This window comes from Chenopodium quinoa, unplaced genomic scaffold (assembly GCF_001683475.1).
Source record: "Chenopodium quinoa cultivar QQ74 unplaced genomic scaffold, ASM168347v1, whole genome shotgun sequence".
In the NCBI taxonomy this organism is placed as follows: domain Eukaryota; kingdom Viridiplantae; phylum Streptophyta; class Magnoliopsida; order Caryophyllales; family Amaranthaceae; genus Chenopodium; species Chenopodium quinoa.
In genome coordinates, this window is record NW_018742410.1 from 570,018 (window position 1) to 589,744 (window position 19,727).

General features: G+C 36.2%; 2 protein-coding genes and 1 non-coding gene across 3 annotated transcripts; 1 reads left to right on the forward strand and 2 right to left on the reverse strand.

Annotated features, from left to right (window-relative positions):
- Positions 1-933: 933 nt before the first annotated feature.
- On the reverse strand, positions 934-1,014 carry TRNAL-AAG. The gene has a single exon. It is a non-coding gene; the product is annotated as a tRNA-Leu (tRNA).
- A 1,552-nt stretch (positions 1,015-2,566) lies between these two features.
- LOC110705351 lies at positions 2,567-13,576 on the forward strand. The gene is made up of 10 exons (XM_021883199.1): positions 2,567-4,282; positions 4,842-5,294; positions 5,389-5,690; positions 8,433-9,176; positions 9,265-9,543; positions 9,725-9,886; positions 9,985-10,923; positions 11,001-11,216; positions 11,931-12,191; positions 12,921-13,576. The coding sequence occupies exons 1-10, from the start codon at positions 2,626-2,628 to the stop codon at positions 13,287-13,289; spliced, it is 5,382 nt and encodes a 1,793-aa protein (XP_021738891.1). The 5' UTR covers positions 2,567-2,625; the 3' UTR covers positions 13,290-13,576.
- A 100-nt stretch (positions 13,577-13,676) lies between these two features.
- On the reverse strand, positions 13,677-19,378 carry LOC110705361 (probable glycosyltransferase At5g25310). Its single transcript, XM_021883211.1, has 4 exons — positions 18,613-19,378; positions 17,743-17,891; positions 15,204-15,555; positions 13,677-15,080 (listed from the first exon to the last, which is right to left on the reverse strand). The coding sequence occupies exons 1-4, from the start codon at positions 18,877-18,879 to the stop codon at positions 14,415-14,417; spliced, it is 1,434 nt and encodes a 477-aa protein (XP_021738903.1). The 5' UTR covers positions 18,880-19,378; the 3' UTR covers positions 13,677-14,414.
- Positions 19,379-19,727: the final 349 nt, after the last annotated feature.

Consider the following 19,727-nt stretch of genomic DNA (forward strand, 5'->3'; position numbering starts at 1 on the left):
ATTTTTTCTATTTCATGGGTCAGTTTGTGATTTATGGTTAAGTTGAAACAAATTGCTTACCAACTAGTTCAAAATGTGGTGATGATTAATCAATATGATTAAAATTCATATTAGTTAAAGTAATATGATCAAAACGGATAATGTAAATTGTGCCAAAAGTCGGTATGGTAGAAGTAACAATATAGAAGATGATGATGTTTTTTTTTTTTTTTTTTTTTTGAAGAAATAAATTTCAGTTCTTTTCTTGTCTATTGTTGTTTCAGGTGGGGGAAGGAAGGAGAAGGTTGTCAAGGGGGTGGTTTCGCGTCGGGGTTAGTTTTTAGCAGCGGGGGTAAGGGGAAAGGAAAGGGGTCATCCGATGGTGGGTCTTGGTCGCTACGGGTGGGCGGTTCTAGGCGGTGGGTTAGATGGGGGAGAGGGTTACCGGCAGGGGAGGGGGATGGGGTGGCTGGCTGGTGGTGGGGTGGTTTTTGTTTTTTTATGTTGTTGGTTGGGCATGGAGGGAGTGTTAATGAGGGTGGGGGGCATTTTAGTCAAGCCAAGTCAGACCAAAAATGTTGTCAACTATACATAATAAACGTTTAACTGTAGTTAATTAGGGAAAAGTTTAGGTGTACCGGTGATAATGAAAATTTAATGAGGTGTATCATTGATAAAAGTCGAAACCTGGAGTATATCATTGATAATTTCCCAATATTTTATCATATGCTTATATCATTTACATATGAATGTACGATCAATATAATATATGAACTTAAGAAGTAATGAGATCTAAATTAGTGCTGGTTAATTTGTCAAAATCAAAAGAAACGTGCATCAAAGTTGACATGGTATATTGGGCTTTGTGGGTTGGGCTGCTTATGATGTGAAGAATATGTCACAAATTCTGGCCTTGCATGTTTTATAAAAACCCTAAAAAACATAAATCCTTTTTGTTGAGAGTGGGATTTGAACCCACGCCCTTTCGGACCAGAACCTTAATCTGGCGCCTTAGACCAACTCGGCCATCTCAACGTTGTGCTATGTGTTTGAGAAAAAAAATATTATAAATTATTCATATAATTGAGTAAAAATTTAGTTCTACTTCCAGAATATTATGTTTTATATTTTTAATTTTTAACGACTAAAAATCTTTAATCGACCAATTAAGACCTTGTTCTCTTCACCTTATTCTTGCTAAATTGAATTTTTTTTTACTAAAATGTCTTTATTGTAACTGGTTAAAATTTATTTTTATTAAAATGAGAATATATTTACTGAATACGAAGTATTTTTTTTAAGGTAAAGAGAATAGAGCCTAAAAAGATTGCTTTAAACATAGTTTAATGTAATTTAGTAGTCTTACTTCTAACCTATAATACGAAGTAATGTTTTTTATAGGAAAATTTGTGGACAAATAGTTGCATTTTATACTCTTTTTTTTTGGTAGGTAATTAAGATAAAGGGTACCAATATGTCAAAACTCTGGACACTTTGTGAGAGTGGAGAGAAAAGAAAGGGAATTTCCTCTCTCAAACTGTCTCACTTTAGTGGAGGTTGAACCTTTAATCGCATAGGTAGATGATAATCTCCTTCCACTAAGCTAAGCTTAGCTTAATATAATAGTTGCACATATCGAATATATGATTTCTCTCTTCATTGTTGAAAAAAATAAAATAAAAGGTTCATTTATGTTGTATGTGTGTAGTGGTGGTCGGATCTGGATTTTGAAATTTGATATCTTAAGTGTTTTAGTATTCAATACACTTTGACGAACACATGATACACTAATTATAGGTTAGTAGTATATACCATCTATAGTTTTGATATCAACTTTATTGTTAATTTATGTCGATATCAACATTAATGTTAGTTAATTTATTTTAATAGGAGTATAAGTTAATAAACTATAAAAATAATTCTATCAACTTTAGATCTTTTCCAATGTTGCATTTACATTTTCCAATTATTAACCTTACATCACTAGCATTAAGAAAACATAGCATTGTGTATCATGCCCAAATCTAGTTTGATTTATTTGAATGAGTTTTGTATAAATTCAATCAAAGTAAATGAAGCATAACTGAGTTAGTGCATCGTGTATAAACAAAGTTGGAAGTGTTTTCAATATTCAATTCATATCAAAGCACTCGTTGCCAATGAAATCTTGTTTTGGTAAGTTGGTTTGATGATATTATGTTGATGTTGTCATGCATAAATTGTTTTGCTTCGTGTTTAGCTCTATGAAACGACTTCGCTTTAGGAAAAACATGTTCGTTGTTTAGACACTTTAAATCTAAAATTCTATATTGATCCGAAATTGACTCGATCGACACAACATACTTGAATTAAACTCGAAAACCCAAAAGTGAAATGTACCCTTTTAATTTCAACCTAATTGTATTGACCCAACTCATACCAGACCCACATAAACCATTTCTTATTAAAAGTCTGCCGAGTAGATACTCATTTGCTACAACCAAAGTGGGAGCAACTAGCATGCAAGTACCTAATGACCTATAGGCCAATGAGCATGATTATAATTTATCTCAAAATTCACCCTTTAAACCATATAATAATAATAATAATTATAATAATAATAATAATTATTATTATTATAAAAAATCATATGCCCATTAGATTATCATGCACCCCACCCCTCTCTCACATGAGCTTTACTCCCCAATAAAAATATCCCTCAAATTTAATAAACACTCACACCCAGAAACAAAAATTAAAAAAAAAAAAAAATCTACAAAAAAAAATAGAAGAAAGAACATAAAAAAAGGTAACAAATTAAAACCTAAACCTAATAAAGGAAACAAGAACACCCAAAATTTATTTAATTTTAAAAAGGAAAGAAATAAAAATTCCATAGCAATGAAGCAGCTGCAAAACCTCCAACAACAACAAACCTCATCTTCTTCATCGATGTCGTCATCATCGGAAGCTGTTTCTCTCTCCTCTCTTCCTCCGACCACCGCCGATCCTCCGTCGGCGATGTCGTCGTCGGAAGATTTATCGGCGCCGTCAACCGCCACCGGCGGCCAAGAATCGATCGTCGTTGAACGTCGTGGTGATTTCTCCGCTATTTGTCGTTGGACCGTCGCTAATTTCCCTAAAATCAAAGCTAGGGCACTTTGGAGCAAGTATTTTGAGGTCGGAGGTTTTGATTGTCGTCTTCTCGTTTATCCTAAAGGTGATTCTCAAGCTTTGCCTGGTTATATTTCGATTTACCTGCAAATTGTGGACCCTACTAAATCCCCTTCAAATTCTTCGAGATGGGAATGTTTTACTAGTTATAGATTATCGCTTGTTAATTTGTTGGATGATTCGAAAACAATACATAGGGATTCTTGGCATAGGTTTAGTAGTAAGAAGAAATCGCATGGTTGGTGTGATTTTACGCCTTCGAATTGTATACTTGATTCTAAAGGGGGGTTTGTGTTTAATGGGGATTCTATTTTGATAATGGCGGATATTTTGATACTTAATGAGAGTGTTAGTTTTAATAGGGATAATAATAATCATAATAATAGTAGTAGTAGTAGTAATAATAATGAGGTGCAATGTGGGGTTGGCGGTGGAGGCGGGGGGATTTCCGGGGTGGGGGGTGTTGGGCCGTCTTCGTCTGATGTGTTGAGTGGAAAGTTTACTTGGAAAGTTCATAATTTTAGTTTATTTAAGGAGATGATTAAGACGCAGAAGATTATGAGCCCGGTGTTTCCTGCTGGGGAGTGTAATTTGAGGATTAGTGTGTACCAGAGCTCGGTGAATGGGGTGGAGCATTTGTCCATGTGTTTGGAGAGTAAGGATACGGAGAAGAGTAGTGGCACCACGGTGTTGTTGTCGGAGAGGAGTTGTTGGTGTTTGTTTAGGATGTCGGTGTTGAATCAGAAGCAGGGGTTGAATCATATGCAGAGGGACTCGTACGGGAGGTTTGCAGCAGATAATAAGAGTGGGGATAATACAAGCTTGGGATGGAATGATTATATGAAGATGTTGGATTTCGTTGGCCCGGATGCAGGGTATTTGGTAGATGATACTGCGGTTTTCAGCACTTCGTTCCACGTTATTAAGGAGTTTAGTAGTTTTTCTAAGAATGGGGCCGCTCTAGGAGTCAGGGCAGGAGGTGGCGGCTCGAGGAAGTCAGATAGCCATAGTGGGAAGTTCACTTGGAGGATTGACAATTTTACCAGATTGAAGGACCTTCTGAAGAAAAGAAAGATAACTGGGCTCTGCATTAAGAGCAGGAGGTTTCAGATTGGCAATCGAGACTGTCGCCTTATCGTATATCCTCGAGGTATGTGAAATCTTTAATCTTCACAGCTGATTTTTTCTCGAGCTACCCATATCTTCTGTTTTTTATGCTCATGATGCATATGAAGACGCTGTTTGTCTTGTTGGAAACCTTATGCCTTAAAGTTGTATTTGAATTTAGTAGACGGATTATGATTTTCAACCTTTCCTGTATTCTAATTCCAGTTCATGTCAAATATTCTTCAAAGATTGTTTATGTTCCTTACTCTTAAGCTTTATGCCAAAAAGATGCAAGCTTTAATTATTTCCCCAATCAGTAATATTAACTATTGTAAGGAGAAAATGGTTATATAATGACTCATTTTACATTCGAAACTTTTAGTGGAAAGTGTCATGGACCCAACCATATGAACCTGTGATTTGAAGTGTCATTCCTCCCAATTTATGTCCTTTTGCATTATTTGGAGGGGGCTGGGGTGCAAGTGTATATCGCTGGCCTTGTAGGTATTTCAAGTTTCATTCCTCAAATAATTAAGTGCTGAATTTTTGTGATGGTATTTTCTTCCCAATTCCTGCAAAATCTTACACTCTTGTGCTATCAGGGCAGTCTCAGCCTCCGTGTCATCTTTCTGTATTTCTTGAGGTTACGGATTCACGAAATACCTCCAGTGATTGGAGTTGCTTTGTTAGTCATAGACTATCAGTTGTGAACCAGAAGATTGAGGAAAAATCTGTGACAAAAGAATCTCAAAATCGCTACTCCAAAGCTGCTAAGGATTGGGGCTGGCGTGAATTTGTTACACTTACTAGCCTGTTTGATCAAGACTCAGGGTTCCTTGTGCAGGATAGCGTTATTTTCTCAGCAGAGGTTCTTATTTTGAAGGAAACCTCCATCACGGAGGACCTCTCTGAGAACGGTTCTGAGAATGATAGCACTGGGAAGAAAAGTTCGTTTACCTGGAAAGTTGAAAACTTCATGTCCTTCAAGGAGATAATGGAAACCCGTAAAATCTTCAGCAAATTCTTTCAGGCTGGTGGATGTGAGCTGCGCATTGGTAAGTCTATAATCTTAAGAAAATCTTTCCTGCTCCATGCTCTTTGTTGTATGGTTGATGATCATTAGTTGATGGCTTAAATTTTATGGCGCAGGTGTTTACGAGTCCTTCGACACCATATGCATATATCTGGAGAGTGATCAATCATCTGGAAGTGATCCTGATAAGAATTTTTGGGTTAGATACAGGATGGCCGTGGTGAATCAGAAGAATTCTGCCAGGACTGTTTGGAAGGAGTCCTCTATCTGTACAAAGACTTGGAACAATTCTGTTCTCCAGTTCATGAAGGTTTCTGACATGCTAGAACCAGATACTGGGTTTCTTTTGCGAGATAGTGTGGTTTTTGTCTGTGAAATCTTGGATTGCTGTCCTTGGTTTGAGTTCTCTGACTTGGAGGTAAATGGACAATCTGATTTCTTCCCATTGTGTTAATTAATGGTTTTCCGTTGTGTTAATGCTGTTGTATGGACTGTATTTGGTGGATGCTTACGATAAATGGTTTCCTATCTGTGGAATTAATAAAAAGAAGACAGCAATGTAGAGGAATTAAAGACAATACAGATTGTTTAAGTATTCAGTTCCATCTGGCGATGTGTTATGCTGTTTGTGGTAACTATGGTTCATAGTTGTCAACTTCTATGCAGCATAGGAAACTTCTTACCATTGCCTTAACAAAAGGAAAATAGAATTCTTAATTTAATCTGACATTGGTTAGAATATTGTGGTTAATTTCTCAAATGGGCTCGATTATAGTTTTCAAGATTTTGTTAAGGCTGATTCAAGTCTGCTTGAGTTAAATCAACAAGAATTTAGTGAAATTCATTGATTTGTACTACGTATAAAACACTAATTTGTTAAAGGAATAATTCAATAAAACCCATTTAAACGTCACTTCTACATAAAACACTAATTTGTTATTGAATCCTCAATCTAGTTTTATTCACCACTGGTGGAACATTACACAGACGGATAACTTGGAGATAAGCAAGACAGAACTTGATTCCTTGGCATTATACTTCCAGAACCTGTGTAGATCATGCTACTGGTAGTGGGGGTAGTGTTTTGTATGTCAAATGGTGCTCATGCGTGGCTAATAGTTTTTTAATTTTTTTTGCGAAATAAGATACAAGAAACAATACTATAAGATCTATAGATAGTTGCTGGGGTTCCCTAACAAAACACCACCTCCATTTCCTAATAGTTATTCTATTTTGACTTTTACGTTTGCCTGTGCATGATTTTGATCATTAATATCTCTAGTTATTTTATTTTATATTTTTTTAGTAAATGTTAAGAAGTTTTTAATAGAATACATGTGAGGCTAATCCTATATAACCACTCCTAGTTTTATGTATTAAAAAAACATGTTGTGAAAGTTATTACATGAATAGTGTCAAAAGTCAAAATGGTTCAACTATTTTGAAAATGAGTTAGTAATACATAAGGTGTGTTCTATTCACTTGTTTTCATTGATATGAGCTTATCTATTGAACTTGCCTGAACTTATCTATCTGAACTTGCCTGAACCTATTGACCTTATTAAAACTTATTTTAGTTGTAATTTGAACTTGAGTAACCCTTATCAGAACTTTTTTTTTCCTAAACTTATATGAACTTATGAAGTTATGAGTCCTGAAATAAGTGAAAATAATGTGAATAGAGCAAAGCCTTAGCACAATTTAATAAAAACTATAATACTGTGTTTCTGTTATAGATGAAGTATTCTGATGGTGTACATGATACAAGTCATATAACGGCAATATTACTCATTTTGGCATGTAACTCTTTGTAAATGTCTTTAGCTCCTATCTTTTCCCGTTTTAGTATGGCTTAGTAATTTAATCTTCTAGGTTTCTAGAATTCCTAGGTGTATATGCTACAAGGAAACTGCTATTTCTTATCTTTTACCTGTTCCTTTTTTTTTTTACCTGTTCTTATTTTTGTTACGACACCAAGGAGGATGCCTTAACCAAAGCTAGTATTTAAAGTGAATAAGGATAAATACGAGCTGTTTGAATTGACCAAGCATCTTAAAATTCTGCATGTCTTGTGATGTCATGTGTTACAACTTTTATCCAAATTTTTTGAACATATTGAACCTTATCGAAACCTTTATAACCAGAAAGTCTGAAACAAATCTTTGAGATGAAAAGAACAAGGCCTTTATCTGAAGATTGTTAATGCCCGTGTCTGTTATACTTCAACCAACATAATAACTGCAAAAGAAGGGAGATCTTTTTTGGTCTCTGATAATGTGATACGTGGAGCACCCAGAATTTAGTCATATGAGATGTTGTTTCCCATCTTTCATAGCTCAGTTCAAGTATTTTTATGGCTTTTTAAAATAAAGGTTGACATTACTGAAGAATATATCTTGAGCAGAATTAGGTTTTGAAAGCATGAGCTAGATATTTCGAGCATTGTGGAAGGGAATATTTTTGGTAACTGCCCAATGATTCCCCAAAACTTTGTAATTTTATAAAATTGATAGCCTTTTTATGTATTATGAAGTATTATTACTATCATTTGACTACTTTGAAGTTGCAATGGGTATGGAGTTTGAGAATCAAAGGGACATAGGCTTGAAACTTCAAAGGTGCAAGTAACCTATCTAACATCTTCGAACTAAAGCTTTCAAAACTTAGGGTGGCAGAGTGATAAGAGACCATTTTATGTATTCTAAAAGGTTCTCTGATGGTCTGTAAATTACTGAGTTTTTTTTGTGTGTTTGTGGCTGGATAGCTATGTTTTGAAGGGTATTTGGGTGCAGTTTTACTATTCTCTGGAAAAAAGGGGATGATCGCATGTGTCCTTTTGACATTATTAGTTGTGTTTGTTCTTCCATTCCTTTAAACTCTCATGTCATGTTGTGTCTCTCTTGTCATACTCTTGCTTCCATTTATCCTATCTTATGGGTATATCAATCTGGAGAAAAAGAGTGATTTAGATGCATGCTTTAAAATTGTAGCAATTGTAGGTTTTCTCTTGAGGAATTTATTTTTTGCTGGGGCAGGGGGAGATTGCTGAGGATCAAAACTTTCTTGGTTTTCCTTTTACTTGCTATGAATTATTCCTTGCATGCTTCTCAGAGTTATCCATGGTTAACTTGTTGCATATATCTGCTCTCATATTGATCAGATTCTTGCCTCTGAGGATGACCAGGATGCTCTGACAACTGACCCTGATGAACTGATAGACTCTGAAGATAGTGAAGGAATAAGCGGTGATGAAGAGGACATATTTAGAAAGCTTCTATCTAGAGCTGGGTTTCATCTTACATATGGGGACAATCCTTCACAACCGCAAGTCACTTTAAGAGAGAAACTTTTGATGGATGCTGGTGCTATAGCTGGTTTTTTAACTGGACTTCGTGTCTATCTTGATGATCCTGTCAAAGTGAAGCGCTTACTTCTCCCTACCAAGTTTTCTGGTTCTAATGATGGAAAGAAGGTCTCCAAGTCTGAGGAATCATCCCCGAGTTTAATGAATTTGTTGATGGGAGTAAAAGTATTGCAGCAGGCTATTATTGATTTACTCCTGGATATAATGGTTGAATGTTGCCAGCCTTCAGAAGAAGGCTCTAATGATGATGTATGTGATGCAAACTCAAAGGCTTCTCCAGGCGATAATGGGGCCATATCCCCTCTACATTTTGAAAGGGACAATGGAGCAACAGAGCAAATGGAGCACCCTTTGTTTGAGAGATTGGATTCAGTAGCCAGTGGAAGTGTAAATTCTGCTGCTGTTCAAAGTACAAGGACGAGTACAGGTATGGGCACAACTGAAATTGATGTGCATGAGAAGTTTATTCCTGGACAGCCTACATGTCCACCCGAAACTTCTGCTCAGGGACCGTCTGAAACAGCTTCTCTCCGCTCGAAGGTAATTTTTCTTGCTCTTAAAAAATATTATACTGATTTGCTGAGAGTTGGATGAGTATGTTTTTGATTTCTTGTTTCTTCTTTTTCAGACTAAGTGGCCTGAGCAATCTGAGGAGCTGTTAGGACTCATTGTAAATTCCTTGAGAGCACTGGATGGAGCTGTTCCTCAAGGCTGTCCCGAGCCAAGACGAAGACCTCAATCTGCTCAAAAGATTGCTCTTGTTTTGGATAAAGCTCCTAAGCATTTGCAACCGGACCTTGTCGCTTTAGTGCCCAAATTGGTTGAGCCTTCCGAGCACCCTCTTGCAGCTTCTGCGCTTCTTGAAAGACTTCAGAAGCCGGATGTGGAACCGGAGTTGAGGTTACCTGTAAGATAATCTTCTTAAGTGCTCTATCTCATTCTTGTATGGTTAAATTTTGTCCTAATCCTGTTAAAGTTCTCTATAGTAACCATCAGGTTCCTTAGGTTTTTCGTTTCTCCCGTTTGCCTGAAAGAATTTCTGTTCCATAATTTGTGACTTTCATTGATGTTTTTGAAATTATCATTAGGTCTTTGGTGCTTTAAGTCAATTGGAGTGCAGCAGTGAGGTCTGGGAACAAATTTTGTTTCAGTCTTTTGCACTTCTGGCAGAGTCAAATGATGAACCTCTGGCAGCTACAATAAATTTCATATTGAAGGCTGCAACTCATTGCCAGCATCTTCCAGAAGCCGTGAGTAACTTTTTTATATAACTTTGGGGTAATTTCCTTGTGGCAATGTACTTGATTTAATTTATGTATTTAATGCTGTCTATTATTCCTCACTTTAGGTCAGGTCTCTCCGTGTAAGGTTAAAACAACTGGGACCAGATGTTTCTCCTTGTGTTCTCGACTTTCTGACTAGGACTGTACATAGTTGGGCTGATGTTTCAGAAGCTGTACTTAGAGATATTGATTCCGATGATGATTGTGGTGTAAATTGTTCTTCATTGCCTAACGGGGTGTTCTTTTTTGGTGAAAATGGCCCCCCTTCGGAAATCTTTACTGTGATGAATGAGCGTTCATTCTGTGGTAGTCATCATTTTTCTGATATCTACCTCCTTATTGAAATGTTATCCATACCTTGCCTTGCTGTTGATGCTTCTCAGACCTTTGAGAAAGCTGTATTTCGAGGGGCCATAATGGCTCCATCTGTAGCAATGGTCTTAGAAAGACGTCATTCTCAAAGATCTGGGTATAATGCAAGATATCTTGCTGAAGCATTGCAGCACACAGATGCAGTAGTAGAGGGAGAGGCCAATGAGCAGCTCATAGCCACCCAAGATGATTTTACCACACTTCTTGGTCTGGCAGAGACTTTGGCACTATCCGCTGATTCTCGTGTAAAAGGGTTTGTGAAGTTGCTTTATACTATTTTATTTAAATGGTATGCTGATGATTCCTATCGTGGGAGGATGCTGAAGAGATTGGTTGAACGTGCAACCTGTAGTGCGGATACTACTAGAGAATTAGATTTAGATATGGAAGTCCTGGTACTTCTTGTCTGTGAGGAGCAAGAAATCATAAGACCAGTTCTTAGCATGATGCGGGAGGTTGCTGAACTTGCTAATGTTGATCGTGCAGCACTTTGGCATCAACTATGCTCTAGTGAAGACGAAATTGTCAGACTTCAAGAAGAATGGAAATCAGAAAAGGCTAATTTGGTTAGTGAAAAAGCTGTGATATTACAGAAGCTGAATGATTCTGAAGCGGCAAACAGTCGTCTCAAGGTACTTGATGTGCTAATTTCAATCTACTTAATAATTCTTTGCATAATTTGATAGCTGACATTTTCATTGAATGCCAGTCTGAAATGAAGGCTGAATTGGACCGTTTTGCTCGGGAAAAGAAGGAACTTTCAGAACAAATGCAGGATGTTGAAAGTCAACTTGATTGGCATCGTGCTGAGCGAGATGAGGAGATCACAAAGCTAGCTGCTGAGAAGAGAACACTGCATGATCGTCTTCATGATGCAGAGGTGCAGTTAGCTCAATTGAAGTCCAGAAAGCGCGATGAGCTAAAGGTGACTATCTGTCCTTAGGCTGAAAGAACCTACCTTTTCCTATAGTTGCTATTTAATACGAAATAATTATTATGCTAAGATAGATATTGAATTGCCTAAATAATAGTGGTAGATTGGTAGTCATTCCTGGGAATACGTAATGCATGAAATCAAGTACTTTTACTATCTTTTTTCTACTTGATTGCAATAAAAGTGGTGGTAGTGGTGGAGGTGGGTGCTATGATGTGATCATGGCTTAAATTTTGGCCTACATGTAATGTATTGGTTCTTAAGAGTTATTTGTTTTAGCTTGCAGAACCAATATTTCTTAGTTTTGATGGACCATTATGCATCAGCTAATAGAGTTAATTCAGCTGATGAATTTGCTTATACAGGCCATTATGGCCTAGAAGTCATGAAACTTATTCTAAGGATTATTTTGCTTTGACATACGATAGTTTACTTAGACCTTTTTTGAGACCTTAAAAAAATTATAGTTCCATGATTGTGGCTGTAACTGCGATTCGAAACCAGTACTGATGGGAGATTACATAAAAAGTAGAAAGGAATATGTTTATTGGTTCTATATGTGGATAACAGGTGAATGATTTGTAATGTGTTGACATCACAATCCATGGCTGCTTAAGAGCTATCTCTCTGGCCTTTCTCAATTGGTGTGATTGCTCATTGGAGCTGCTGACTTGAGTTTTATGACATCTGTGGTGAATATTACAGAGAATAGTGAAGGAGAAAAATGCTCTTACCGAACGTTTGAAAAACGCCGAAGCTGCCAGGAAAAGATTTGATGAAGAGTTGAAACGATATGCGACGGAAAATGTGACTAGAGAGGAGATTAGGAAATCATTGGAGGATGAAGTGCGTAGACTAACACAAACAGTAGGGCAAACCGAAGGGGAGAAGCGAGAGAAGGAGGAGCAAGTTGCTCGTTGTGAAGCATACATTGATGGAATGGAGTCAAAATTGCAGGCTTGCCAGGTATTTGCCTTAACTTTTGTTAGATCTTACAGCAACTATGCTCAAATTTTATCATCCTAGTTCAGTGATTCCTATGGTGTAAATGCAATTTCCTTGTGCAATTTGTATGGCTTTATAATAAGATACTTCATATGTTTTATTTTTGCTCCTGCTGGAAATTTTTGTCCGTATAGTCGTATACTATTTTAGGGTGTGATGGTTTGTGATTTGCATTTCCAAAATTCTCTTACCAAAATTTTGGGGATAGATTATGTTAGTGAAACTGTCGTATCCTTGATTATGAGGGGTTGGTATGTAATAATTTCTTAACATGTCGTGTGATGAGTGGAGCAGTGTGCCACCAGCATCAGTGCTCAAAACTCTAGGGATCTTCTGTGATTTCTAGTTTAACCCCCTCGTTACTTCTGCTCCTGAACACATGAAACAATATTGACCAATAATATCTTTAAATCAATTTGTTAAAATTCTAAAATCTTAGTATGTTGTATATGTACATTGAAACTAACCCAATATCATTATTTCTACTAGTAATAAATTTGTAAAAAAGTAGAGAAAGCTAATACAAGTATATGAACAGTGGAAATATTAAAATGTTGCATGTATATATAGAAATTGGGAGTGTTTCAAAGTAATCAGTAAAGGTAGCCATTGCATTTAATTTCTATCTACTGTATATGTTTTACTGGCAGAAACAACTGTTTTGGTATTAATTCTATCATTTTTATGCAGCAATACATCCATACGCTTGAGGCTTCACTTCAGGAAGAAATGTCACGGCATGCTCCTCTTTATGGTGCTGGCTTGGAAGCTCTTTCAATGACGGAGCTTGAGACCTTGTCTGGAATTCACGAAGCAGGGTTACGGCAAATCCATGCCCTTCAACAACAGCGCAAGGGCTCTCCTGCTGGTAGTCCTCTTATTAGCCCACACGCACTTCCACATTCTCATGTATTATACTCCAATGTGTTGCCACATGCTGCACCACCTCCTTCATCCATGGCCGGTAATTTGCCCCCTAATCTCATCACAAACGGTGCTGGGATCCATGGCAATGGCCACGTAAATGGTGCAGTGGGACCTTGGTTCAAGCATTCTTAAAATAGCTGAGGAAGCGGTGATTGCCCAGTTTTCTCGCTGGCCACTCACTCTGAGCTTTTATTTGGTGGTTCTAGGGGAAAAAAGGGGGTTTTATTCATTTTTTTGGTGGTCGATAGTGATTATGCCTCATCTTTGGTGTAACTACTGGCAATTCGGAGAAATCTTAGGGATACATATATAAGGGTATATGAGGATGGCGACTTGTGGGTATAATTTTTTGTATTTGCTAGAGAGGGGGTGAGTCTTTGTGAAACTAGTAGTTGCAAATGCCTACATTATTTCGTTCATCCTTTTTGCCTCAAAAGGTTAATTAAAAAAGCTTCAAAAGTTTTGGTAGCTCCCTATTTCACCCTATTGCTTTGATCAGCCCCTGACTATGAGCTTAGTTGATACAAAGCTATTCATTCATCTTTTGTAGATGGGCAAGCAAAGCCATTTATACAACATTTTTTTTTTTTATTAAATTAATTAATTTATTTATCAATTGTTAGAATCATAACAAGCTTTATTTTAGGGGCATAAATAAAATAAAATAAATAAATATATAAATAAATAAAAGATGCAGAAGAAGATATATTTCCCTTTTATGGTTTGTTATATGCATGTAATGACTTTTTTTTTTTATGCAAATGTAATGATGATGTAGCTGGTAGTCTGGTAGATTAAGTCACGCCAGTCTAACCACCCGAGGGAAGGACCCTCGTTCTATGCAAACCAAAAGGGGTCTATTCGAACACTATTTTCCTCATTCAAACTAGTTTCAGGTCTTTTTAACTATGAGATCACCCAAGGATAACGAACTATCATTAGCGAAAAATTGGCTACAAGCCTACACGGGTCGAGAATGACATTTACAAAACTGAACTTTCAAAATAACAGGATAAAAGTTTTCATTTCAGAAGAACATTATATTGGTTATTTACAGACTGAGCAGAACAAATTTTTTTTCTTCAGTGTGATCTCTACAATAATGAATATGAAGTGCATTTACAAGACTGACAGGGAGTATCAAACAGCAACGCTTCACGCTTGTATGTATGTCCTGTTCTCTGTTGATTAGATCGATAAGAATTTAAAATTATAAAAATTATAAAAAAAAAATCCTATTATATGTTACAGTTATTGTTACCTAAGTTTCAAGTTTAATCTCCTGAGCCATACAGAGTGCAATATCATATGAAAAACATCAAACCTCTTTGCAGGGGTGTTAAGAACAAAATGCTGTCTAACAGCTCTGATCCCTTCAATTAGCCTTCTGTACTTCTCTTCTGGTATTGCTCTCAAAATCTCTTTCAACCTTGGAATGTCTTTGACATCCACCTCTATCGAAAACGCCTCCCATCTCAAAACATCACTGAAAGGAAAAACATAGTTCTTTGACAGTATAACTGGCACACATTCAGCGTATATGGCTTCAACTATTCTTGGGCTAGCAACTTCATGACCACTAGGACAAAGGCAGAACCTAGACTGAAGCATCATAGTGTAGTAATCTAATTCCTTTGGGAGGTATTCGTGGACTTGCAGGTCTGGGTCTTGTCCCTTCCATTGTCTGAGGAGAATAGGCCGTATTGGGCCATGGAGACCACCAGCGAAGAATGCAAGGTATGGCCGAGGAGCAGTTTTTCGAGGGATGGAGATGAGTTTCGGAGAAATGTTGCCATCATATAGGTGGATTTCTGGTAAGCTCACATCCTTTTGTGAGTTGAAGCCTTCAGAGGAGTTTGCATTGCACAATACCCTGATGGATCTGTTGTAGAGGTCTGAGTTTCCCCTTGAGGCATGAGGTCCCTGCAGCAAAGACACAAATTTGGTCAATTAGAGTATAATTCAAGCATAATATATAATCATGATTTGAATTAGCCAATTTCTCATATCAAAATAGTGCTAAGTTTTTAAGAGAACGGGAGGTACCCAATCATGACAAGCCAGCATGAAGTGATCGGCCCCTTGTGTCCGGTTCCAGAAGGGGTGCTTGGTGGAAATCACATTGACATAATCCGAGACAAATTGATTGAGAGGGGTGACATTGTAGGAATTTGGCTTGTAAAGGTACTTCACCATCCATGTAACACTAAAAGGCATGAAATGAATGTGGGCATGTTTGGGATTTCTTGTTCCGAACCGCGTAGTTCCATGCTCAATCTCATGAATAAACCTCCCTTCAATAGTGTAGATGTCCTTACATGGTCCATCATGTACGATAGGTAGATCACCCTCATCGTACACATACACTTTCAATCTCCTTTCCATTTCTAGATAACTCCTGAAATGGGTTGCAATTGCATATATGAAGTGTAAATTAGTTACTTTTCCACCAGGGATAGTTGGGTATGAGTGTACGGCAATCATATGCATTAATCGATGACCCGTCATCAAGATTACCAAACACTTAATTTCTTGTAATTAGTCATAGAGTTTATTCAGGCACACTCAACACAATGCACATCCATGTTGTCACACTTGAGCTTAATTTCAGGCACTTAAGTTATCAGTAATACCTGAGTGTAACCTAGCACTTACGATTGCCATTTATATTTCCTTGCCTAGTGATGTTGGTGATGATGTTAGAAATAACTTAGGGTCACATATCCAAATTATTAACATAAACTTAATCTACAGGCTGGACCAACTATTACTATTCTATTTGCAGATGTAACAAAAGACCTTGATAATGATTGTACGCCGTAAAAGCTAGCAAACTACATCAAAAGTGACCTTGATAATGATTGTACTATATAGCTGTAGCCTGTAGCAATTATATACCATATATAGTAGTCATGAGAAGTATTCATAATGTGGAGAGTCCATATATGCACAACTTTTAGGTAACAAAACCTTACATATTTGATGTTTTTAGCTCGAAATGGTTTATTAACAGGAAAGTCTGTCAATAACCCCCCTCCCCAGGGAAAAAAATGTGCATTAGGATGTTTCTTGCTGAAAAGACAGCAGGGCTTTTAATAGAGGATTCATGGAAGACAATATTAAACAAGACAAATAAGTTGAGATAAACCGCAACAAATTGTGTGTAATACTACTATGATGAACATTTGCAACTAATGAGTAAAAATAATCAATTTTTCATAGCATAATTCTACTACTTTTGCCATTTAATATTGTTAAAGAAGAGATCTAATGTACTCCATAATGGCTTCGTTTCACTGTGTTCTTCTAATCTTGGTTTACCAGACATACAACAGGAGAAGCTCTATTATTAGTTGGCTAAATAAACTCCGAATTTATGAACCAGTATTCTAGCTATAATTTCCCTTGTATGTTCATAAAGAGCCACAAAGGCGATGTATGTGCAAAAACGTGTTTGAGAAGGAGATAATATCAGTTTTCACTTTCGTAAAAAATCAATTGAGTGTAGGCATGAAATGGATGCACATTTGGAGGTATGAGTACCGTGCATAACCCCCATGCGTTAAACAGAAGACTCCTATGCAAAATCATTTTAAAAGGTAAAAAGATGATAACAAGCCTTTATTTGGTGACTTCTAAGCAAAGCACTACTTATAAAAGGCTTAGTTCAGTTAAGCTTTTCGTTCATTTTATTTCCAAAAGAAAAAAGGCACCCCTGAAAGCTAGCATATCATAAGTTTCTCCAAATTTAGAAATCGGTATGGTCTAATGTAGCACAAAGTCATAGAATTGACATGCACTATGCATAGTGTTAATAGTCATCGACATACATTTTCAAATTTCAACAAACATGTGATGTGCTCCATCAAAGATAAATTCAGGGTACATGTGACTGATAATGAGTACATTTGAAAAAAAGACGGCATTGGACAGTGCAGATGTGCCGGTGGCCATACCCTAGCACGAGACGGCATTGTTGGGTTGTTTGTGCAGGGCTAGTTCAAGCCAAATATCCGGCTAGGAATGGCATATGAAGCATACCTAGTTTGTGACATGGACAAAGTCATTTTCTAGGTAATTTTTATAAAAAAAAATAATTATGTAGGAGTATTACACATATTTTCTATTTTTATCAATTTTGCTAATAATTTAATTTAATTTAATTCCTAAAAATTTAATACGTAACGAAACTAATGAATTTACCAAAAATTTAAAAAAAAAAAAATTAAAAAAGTCACAATGTACCCACCATAACAAATAATGTGGAAGGGTTGATTTGGTTTCTCATAACATAATACGAAGTACAATTTTTATGATAAAGTAAGAATTAATCAAAATAAAAACTCCGATTAGGAGTCATAATTACCATCTCATTATAACGTGCGCTAGTAATAATGTGATTACGTGAACCGATCAATAATTTAAAATATCATAACTCCACCATAATTTCATGAACCATCAATTCTACTTTAATTTCTACTCAAATTTTTGTTATAATAACCTGTGCTTAGCAGTAACAGATAGAAAATAAATACAAATTAAAGAAGCAATTTAATAAGTGAAAGAGTAACAGAAAGAGCGTTACTGATGAAAAGCGCGGGGGTTACGGTAGATGAAAGTGGAAGGAGTATTCAAAGTAATTGATCGATTTCTTCTATTCCAAGCTGCCTTTTCTCTTCGAATCGCCGCTCGTGCTCTTGCTAATCCTTCCTCTACTCCTCCCTTCTTTTTTCTCTGAAATTTCACCATTTTCCGATATTATTAAGAAAAGGATACACATTTAATCACGACCTTACGATCAAATAAGGCTTCTTTGAAGAAGCTAAAAGTGAAAATATCAAGTTCAACACGTTATTTTGTTATAAATTCATAAACTAATGCCGATTATATTATATAAATATACTACGTATTTATACTAGCTCTTAGGACCGCATATACAAAAGTCGATTGCAACAAACTAGAGAGAGAAAATGTACTGTGGTTAGAGTTGGACAGCTTAATTCAACATTTTGTCAAAATTTGTGCGCGCCAAAATTTGGTATGCAGAGTTTTGTTTGAGATTTTTTTAACACATTGAGGTTTTTTCAAAGGTTATTACATCAAAATAATCATTATTTTCGTTAACTTTGAAGCTAATTTCAATATTATACATCCTCAGAATTTAGGAAAATATACAATCTCATCACAGCTGTAAATTAAAAGTTTAAAACCGTTCTAACATTAAATTACGTAATAAAATTCAAGATTCTCAATGAAATAGAGTTAAAATTAAAGATCCTTAATTAAAATTAACATAAAAATTTTCGTAATTATACCAGAGTTAGTATTCAAAATATAATTTCAGGTCAAAAAACAGAGCGATTTCGAAATTCTTAAAACAGAGCATCAAATTCTACCAAACAATCAACTTCCTCAAATTCATACAAAAATCAAAATCAATAGCAGAGAGAGATACCGGAGCGTTGCGGAGATGAACGGAGGAGTTGAAGGAGAGAAGAGGCGGAGAATCGGAAGAAGTAGCGACGCTTTGAAGTTGAACGGCGGAGAAAGAGAGCTGACGAAGCTTCGGAGCGCCGCCATTAGAAGCATCGTCGAAGCTCGTCGAAGAATAATTTCTTCCATGGCTTCCAAAGACGATGAAAGTGATGACAAATAAGGAGATGATCAATGTAATAGAGTTAGTTGAAGTGAGAGAAAACCACAATTTCTGCCATTTCTCCATTGATGAGTTTTACTAAGCTTTCTCTCTCTATAATTTTAGTGAGAGAAATGGGTTTGAATGAGGAAAGAGAGAAGGAGACGAAATTTTACATTTATAAAGAGTAAAGAAAAGAATCGGAGTATTTCTTACTCCAATTAAGAACTTGAGAGAGAACAGGTATATTTGCTTTTATTTATTTTCCTTTTTTCTTTATTTTTCTTTTTTCATGTTAGGTGATTTAATTAAAGTGTATTTGTAAAATTGTAACCTCTCTAGTACTCATATTATATTTTGCTTTTGAGATTTAGATAATTACAAAGTAATAAATAAATTTGGAGTACAATAATTTTTTTTTTTATAATGAATTATGGATACTTGATTGATGAGAATATATAGATAAATCCGGTGTTCAATTTAATGTACGTAATTCGAGTAGGTTACGTTTGAAAATGAAGCAGTTAAATTAATTACAATTTGATTTAATATCAAAGGCGAATGTAATAATCTAGATAAGAGCGAGACAACCTCTAATGCTACATACAGAATTTCATAATAAAAATTTGACGAATTGTACGTGCTCCACGGCGATAAAATAGTGTGGGTGTTAGCAGACAGTAGAGGTCTATTAGTCATTTAGTTTTGCATGTACTCTTATAAAGCCTAATAGAAAACCCTAAATGCTTATGCTATGTTTGGATAGAGAGAAATGGAGGGAAAGGAAGAGAAGAGAAATGGAGGGATGCATCCTCTCTTGTTTGGATATTTAATGCAAGGAGGGAAAGGGAGGGAATTGGAAGGATCCAATTTCCTTCCACTTTTAATAAATCAAATCCCTCCATTGTTGGAGAGATTTGGAAGGAAAATGGAAG

Excerpts from the sequence above, each read along its gene's own strand:
- LOC110705351 (XM_021883199.1), top strand. The coding sequence starts at position 2,626 with ATGCACCCCACCCCTCTCTCACATGAGCTTTACTCCCCAATAAAAATA. Across the intron at positions 5,295-5,388 it reads TGGATGTGAGCTGCGCATTG|GTGTTTACGAGTCCTTCGAC; the intron begins GTAAGTCTATAA and ends TTTATGGCGCAG. Across the intron at positions 9,887-9,984 it reads GCCAGCATCTTCCAGAAGCC|GTCAGGTCTCTCCGTGTAAG; the intron begins GTGAGTAACTTT and ends TCCTCACTTTAG.
- LOC110705361 (XM_021883211.1), bottom strand. The coding sequence starts at position 18,879 with ATGGAGAAATGGCAGAAATTGTGGTTTTCTCTCACTTCAACTAACTCT. Across the intron at positions 15,556-17,742 it reads AACCCCCGCGCTTTTCATCA|GAGTTATCTAGAAATGGAAA; the intron begins GTAACGCTCTTT and ends AACCCATTTCAG. Across the intron at positions 15,081-15,203 it reads TGCTGGCTTGTCATGATTGG|GGACCTCATGCCTCAAGGGG; the intron begins GTACCTCCCGTT and ends TCTTTGCTGCAG.